Source organism: Gossypium arboreum, chromosome 11 (assembly GCF_025698485.1).
Source record: "Gossypium arboreum isolate Shixiya-1 chromosome 11, ASM2569848v2, whole genome shotgun sequence".
Classification (NCBI taxonomy): domain Eukaryota; kingdom Viridiplantae; phylum Streptophyta; class Magnoliopsida; order Malvales; family Malvaceae; genus Gossypium; species Gossypium arboreum.
Window position 1 is genome coordinate 125079808 of NC_069080.1, and position 6485 is coordinate 125086292.

Genomic DNA, 6485 nt, shown 5'->3' on the forward strand with positions numbered 1-6485 from the left:
ACATGCATTTATATATCATCCCATTCGGCATAAGTACATAAGTATTATGATTGTTTAAATCAATACAAAATATATATGCTTAATAACTTACCTTGTGTTGGGTAAAACGGTTCCAACTCGGCTACTCGATGTTCTTTCCTTTGCCTTTGCTTGATTCTCCTCCTTTAACTTCTTGAGCTTAATCAACAAATTAACTAGTTTAACCGTCTTGCTAAATATTTATATCAAAATATTAATGATTTCATATCATAGGAGATACATGACTAATTCTTATCTTCCTACCATATGTTTTTGAGCTATTCGACTAATAACCATATGCTATCGCCCTACTATCAATAATCCAATCACACATGCATATATATACATGGCCGAATGTGCAAAGCTTAGACTCAACATCACCTATGCTCTTAATTTGATGGCCGAATATGCATACATATATATATGATATCAACTATACTATCATCTTTAATTCACCTAAACACAAAATTTCATCTCATGAACACTTGACCGAATTTTTCCTAATCTAGCTTGGCTTCACATATATTTGTAACATCCTATAAATCCACATATACCACATTTCTACATAAATTTTCTTTTACTTTTCCACTACTTCCATTCACAACATCAAAAGCACCATACACATGTATCATTACAAAGCTTCACACTTAGCATGCAAATGACATCAACACAAATCCACCTTAGCCGAAACTTAACTCATCTTCATGCCTCATCACCACAACATCAAACATCAACCAAGAAGACAACACCCATGGCCGAATATCATCTCCATCTCATAGCAAAGATTTAAACCATGGGCTAGGTAGAACTCAAACTAACAACTAAAAACATGCATGAATCTCATGGACAACATCAAACATACCTTAGTCTAGCAAACCACCATAGCTGATTTTCTCAAGCTCATCCCCCCCTTCTTCTTAGAACATTCGGCCAAGAAAAAAAAATGTGAAAGGATGGACACTTTTTTTTTTCTTTGTTTTCATCATTTTCCCTTCCATTATTTTATTACCATGCTCCTTATTTTATCATTCCTCCCATGAAATACCAACATAACATGTTTATGACATGTTTTGCCCATCACACCTTGTCCACCCTATTTGTCATGGCCGGCCACTAGTAATTGGGGGGGAAAATTGACATGCAAGTCCACCCTTTTTATTACATGCACTAATAGATCCTTATGTTTTGACCTATCACATTTCAAAAGTGTCACACATAAGTCCTATTGACTAAATTCACATGCAATTAACTAAATCGAAGCTTAAAACTTTCACACATTCATAGTCACATATTTTAGACAATAAATATCATATTCAAATAATTTGGTGACTCGGTTTAGCGGTCCCGAAACCGCTTTCCGACTAGGGTCACTTTAGGGCTGTCACACAACTTCTGAGTATGTAGCGTTATTTACAATAGTGGAATTCATAGCCCAACTAATAAGTAAATGACATCCTCTCATTAGCAGTACATGATAGATGAAAAGTAAATGTGGTCACAAGTCGTTTATCTTTGTGATGAATGACTTTCTTATTGTTTGATAGTAATTGAGTTTTCGTGAAAGTAACACTCTTATGAAAAGGTCATTGGATGAGTACTTATTAAATATCTTTCGTAATGATACGTAACTAGGGAGAGCTCAATCATGATACAATAGTGGAATGACTTTGTATCTAAATAAGTTTATAATTAATAAGCGAAAAGTTAGAACTTACTTATAAATTATTTGAGCCCTAATTATATATATTTAGCCCGTCCCTTACTAGTTCTTTAAAACTAGAAATGAATGGAAATGATAAAGTTTGAGGAATAAGTCGCATTTACAAATGAATATGTTTTCTCACTAAGTATATATATAAATGACTTGAGAATGAATTTAAGGTTTTGAGTTATTATTTAATTAATTATAATTAAATAATTGATGTTCGAAAATGAAATTAAATTAATTAGTCATTATGAATCCAATTGAATAAGTAAATTGAATATATTTTCTAATAAATTATTTTATGGTAGAGTTGTCATGACTTTAATGAATTAGAATTGAGTTGAGAAAACTATCTAATTAAAAATTAATTAAATTTATTGAATATAATATTTATTTTGGAAATTGAAAATAAATATTTAGATGGATTAAATTATAAAGTGCTAAGTCAAAGGCCATAAAGCACACATAATTGAAACCAATACATGAGACTCAAATCTCCTCATAGTACTATATGAGATGGGCTGTATAGATTAGGGTATACTGCCAACCTCTACTCCAATTGGAGTAAGAGTACATTTTCTATTTAAATAATATTATTTATTTTTATTTAATTAAAATCATTTATCATTTAATATAATAAATAGTTTAAAATGATTATAAAATAAATAATTAAAATATTTATAAAAATATTGTGATACATATTATTTTATCAAATAAAATTATAATGCCACATGTTTTTAACAATTTTATAAAATAAAATATTTTAAAATTTCTATTATATAAATTTTAATGTAATGCTCTTAATAATCATTTTATTTTTTCAATAACCCACTCTGTTACACACAAGATTCCCCAAGCAAAATCAATTGCACTCTCACAATAAGAGAGCGACGCTTTTCACATCTTATATCCTTACACTCTCACAATAAGAGAGCAACGCTTTTCACATCTTATATCCTTAGAAAAAAAATCTAATTAAAAAAACTATAACTCAGCATCTCTCTATGTCCAACCATCGACCACATCTTTCACCATCAAACAATATTACCCGATAACAACTTTTTAAAGGTTGCCAAAAAAGGATCCCATAAAGTGTGAGACGTCCTTAGAGAAAAATTAAATCCAAATAATGGATAAACCCCATGAATTTGATCTTACATTGATGATGCATTCATAAATCACAATGTAAAAAACCAGTAACATAAGTGATGGATTAATAATTTTATATAATTTTATAAAATTTAATAAACACAATGTAATTTAAATTATACATAAATAATTAAATATATTATCCCAAGTTAATAATATGAGAAAACAAATTATTATATAATATTCATCCCAACGTACAAGCGAAGTTCACTTATTATTTATATAATACATGCATGCATGCATATTGAAATAATTCGTCTCATTCGCCTTCTTGTAGGACATTTGGAGAAAGTCTGGGCAAACCAATCGGGTTTCCTTTTTATCACAATATGCCCAATCACCGCTCCATATAAAAATCCACATCCATAACCTAACAACACTACTTTCCAATCCAATCCAAACTGTTTTGAAGAAGTTGAAGATGGAAATGGCAGGCCTCTAGCATTGTTGCTACATTCCTTTAGCAAGGGTTTTCCACACAACCCTGGATTTCCATCAAAGGAGTTACTTTGAAAACTCTCCAATTGTGTGCCTCGCGGTATGAACCCTGTGAGACGATTATAAGAGACGTTGAGGAATGCTAGGAAAGTGAGTTGAGTACCCAACTCCTTTGGAATTCTGCCCTCTAGCTTGTTCTGAGAAAGGTCCAAAGATTCAAGATTAATGAGCTCCGCTATGGCTACTGGGATTCCTCCAACGAGATTGTTATTCGAAAAGTTCAGCAAGTGAAGTTCTTTGAGCTTCCCAATCGATTCTGGAATTTCTCCATCAAATCTGTTGCCAGAGAAATCAATGGCTACAAGAGTTCGAATGATCTTTGGGTACTTTATCTCCATGCCTTTGTTTGTAATTGTCATGGAGTAATCATAATCCCTGGGAACTTGTATAACATTTAGCCTCATATCTAAACTTTCTCGCATGTATTTAGGAGTTGGCGAGTTCTTCCCATCTAGACTTGACATGCTAATCCATCTTTCAAAGTAAACCCAAGGCAAGCTTCCATTGAATCTGTTGTGAGAAAGATCGATGATTCGCAACTTGGGAAAGACAATGAGATTCAACTTAGGATTCTCTATCCTACCATAAAATGCATTAGAAGATAAAATAAGAATATTCAATTCTGGAAGAGACCCTAACCAAGAAGGGAATACATCTCTAATCTGATTGTATCCAAGATCAAGATATTCCAACATTTTACACTCCATCAGCGATTTTGGAATCTTCTCTTGCAATTTGTTTTTGCTCAAATCTATCATTTTTAATCTGTTTCCAGTTGCCCAACCACTTGGAATGGGACCATCTAACTGGTTGGACCGCACCTTCAGTACTAATAAAGACTTGCTGAAGTTGCTCAGACACACTGGGATCCCACCACTGATGTTATTGTAGGAAAAGTCAAGAATGGAAAGAGAGCTGAGATTGCACAACAGCTCTGGGATTTCTCCATTGAGATAATTGTTAGAGATGGAATAGAAAACTGTAGACAAGGGTGGAACTGGGAGAGAACCCCGGAGAATGTTGGAATCAAGTTTCAGATAGTTCAGTTTAGACCATGGAAGAACAAGTGGGAATTCATCGAAACCGGTGAGGGAGTTGTTTGAAAGGTCTAAAAACAACAGGGTTTCAACGCTCACTTTGGACATCCACTGCGGTATCTGGCCCTGAATGTTGTTTGAAGAAAGATCAAGAAGCTGTAATCGGTGTTGGTGGCGCAAGAAATATGGGAACTCTCTTAGATGGCAGTACCGTAATCCTATATCAACTAGCTGAGCCTGAGGACGGGTGGCATTGCTATCATTTCGAGAAACTAAATTGAAATCATTCAAGGACAGAAACAAATACTGCAGATCTTTTAGCTCTAGAAATGCATCCATCTCCAGAAGGCCACCCAATCTATTGTCGTCACAGTCAAAAAAATTAAGTTTCTCAAGTCTCGAGATTGAGCTTGGGACTGATCCTTGTAGCATGTTCCCTTGTAGATTCAAAAAAGTGAGTTGGGTCAAGTTGGTAAGCTCAGAAGGAATAACACCTGTTGATTTTTTACAACAAATTTGATTAGTACTCGAACTTGAAAGAAACCAAAAGAAGAATAAAAGAAAAAAAACACGAAGAGGTAAGGTTTCCTCGTAGCTCACCCGTGAAATAATTACTTTGAAGATACAACTTACAGAGCTTGGTGAGATTACCCAACGTTGGCGGCACTAACCCTGTGAAGTAGCAATTAAGAACCTCTAACTTCAAGTATATGCTCAACGAAATAATATATAAATAAAAAGTTTTGGAGTTAATAGAAGGCAACTCACCCGTAAAAGAATTGTTTCCAAGATTCAGAAATTTGAGATTGGGGAGATTACCCAACGGAGATGGCACTGACCCTGTGAAGTTGCAGTTACCGAGTCCCAAGTATTCCAAAGAATCAAGGTTTCCAATTGAAGCAGGTAACTCACCAGAAAACCTTGTATTCCACAATGCTAACTTTTTAAGTTTGATGCTGAAATTGAACTCTGGTAAGTAACCTTTGAGATCGGAATTGCGTACAAGCCAAATAGTTTCAAGCTTTGGTAGCTGGAAAATGGCTAATGGAAACATGCCCTGCAGTCCACAAGAATCGAGATTAAGGGACGTCAGCGAGGACAAGTTGGCCAACACACTTGGAATCGGAGACGCCAAATCTACGAACGAGAGATCGAGGGAAGATAACCTATGCAGATTTGAAATTTCTGACGGTATTTGACCTGAAAATACAGAACTGGAGAGGTTAAGGTCTGTGAGCATCGAAAGATTGCCCAACGCATATGGAATCACAGAGTAATTAAAATGGTTCTTAGCAAGGTTAAGCTTTTGAAGGTGAACAAGGTGGAAGAGACTGCTGGTGGAATTGATGGAGCCATAAAGGCAACTACTGCTGATATCCAGGCCTATCACCAGACCAGTGTTTTGGTCACACTCTATGCCATCCCATGAACAGCAGTCAACGCTTTGAGAATCCCAACTATCAACCTTAGGATAAGCACAAAAACCAGCAGCCAATGCTTGCTTGTCGATGATGAAGCTATCCTTGAGCTGCATCAAAGCAAGACGCTCATCGCTGTGACAAAGTACTGCAGGCTGCTCAGACGAGAAAGAAAAGATAGTGAATGGGAAAAGAGTAACGAAGAAAAGAAAGCATGCAAATGCAAGAGATGGCTTCATTGCTTATGTTGATTTTTAGTTTTATGTCCTAGGAGACTGAACAACTTTTATAGATAGGTACCAACGACCCAGTATCGTTGGCTGAGAATGACCAAGGGTAGCAATGGTCAATGGGGGAGTTTTTTTTTTTTAATAAGATCGGACGAAGGATTTTTTTTTTTAATTATACATGTCAAGAATATTAAACAATAACATGGTAATTTAATTTAATATTTTCAGTTGAAATATAATTAAATTATTTTATTAAATTATATTAATATAAAATTTAAATTTAAATTTAAATTCAAATATTAAATATTAAATATTAAAATATCAATAAAAATAAATATACAATCTTTATTTATTTTCATATTGTTATCTTTAATTGTATATAAATTATTTAAATTGCGAATATTATAATATTTATTAATAAATATTTATG

At 34.0% G+C, this 6485-nt stretch overlaps 1 protein-coding gene across 1 annotated transcript; it reads right to left on the reverse strand.

Moving 5' to 3' along the window:
* Positions 1-2943: 2943 nt before the first annotated feature.
* Positions 2944-6156, reverse strand: LOC108471830 (receptor-like protein 7). Its single transcript, XM_017773387.2, has 3 exons — positions 5176-6156; positions 5008-5079; positions 2944-4901 (listed from the first exon to the last, which is right to left on the reverse strand). Exons 1-3 carry the CDS (start codon positions 6062-6064, stop codon positions 3091-3093), a joined length of 2772 nt encoding a protein of 923 aa, XP_017628876.1. The 5' UTR covers positions 6065-6156; the 3' UTR covers positions 2944-3090.
* Between the last annotated feature and the right edge of the window lie 329 nt (positions 6157-6485).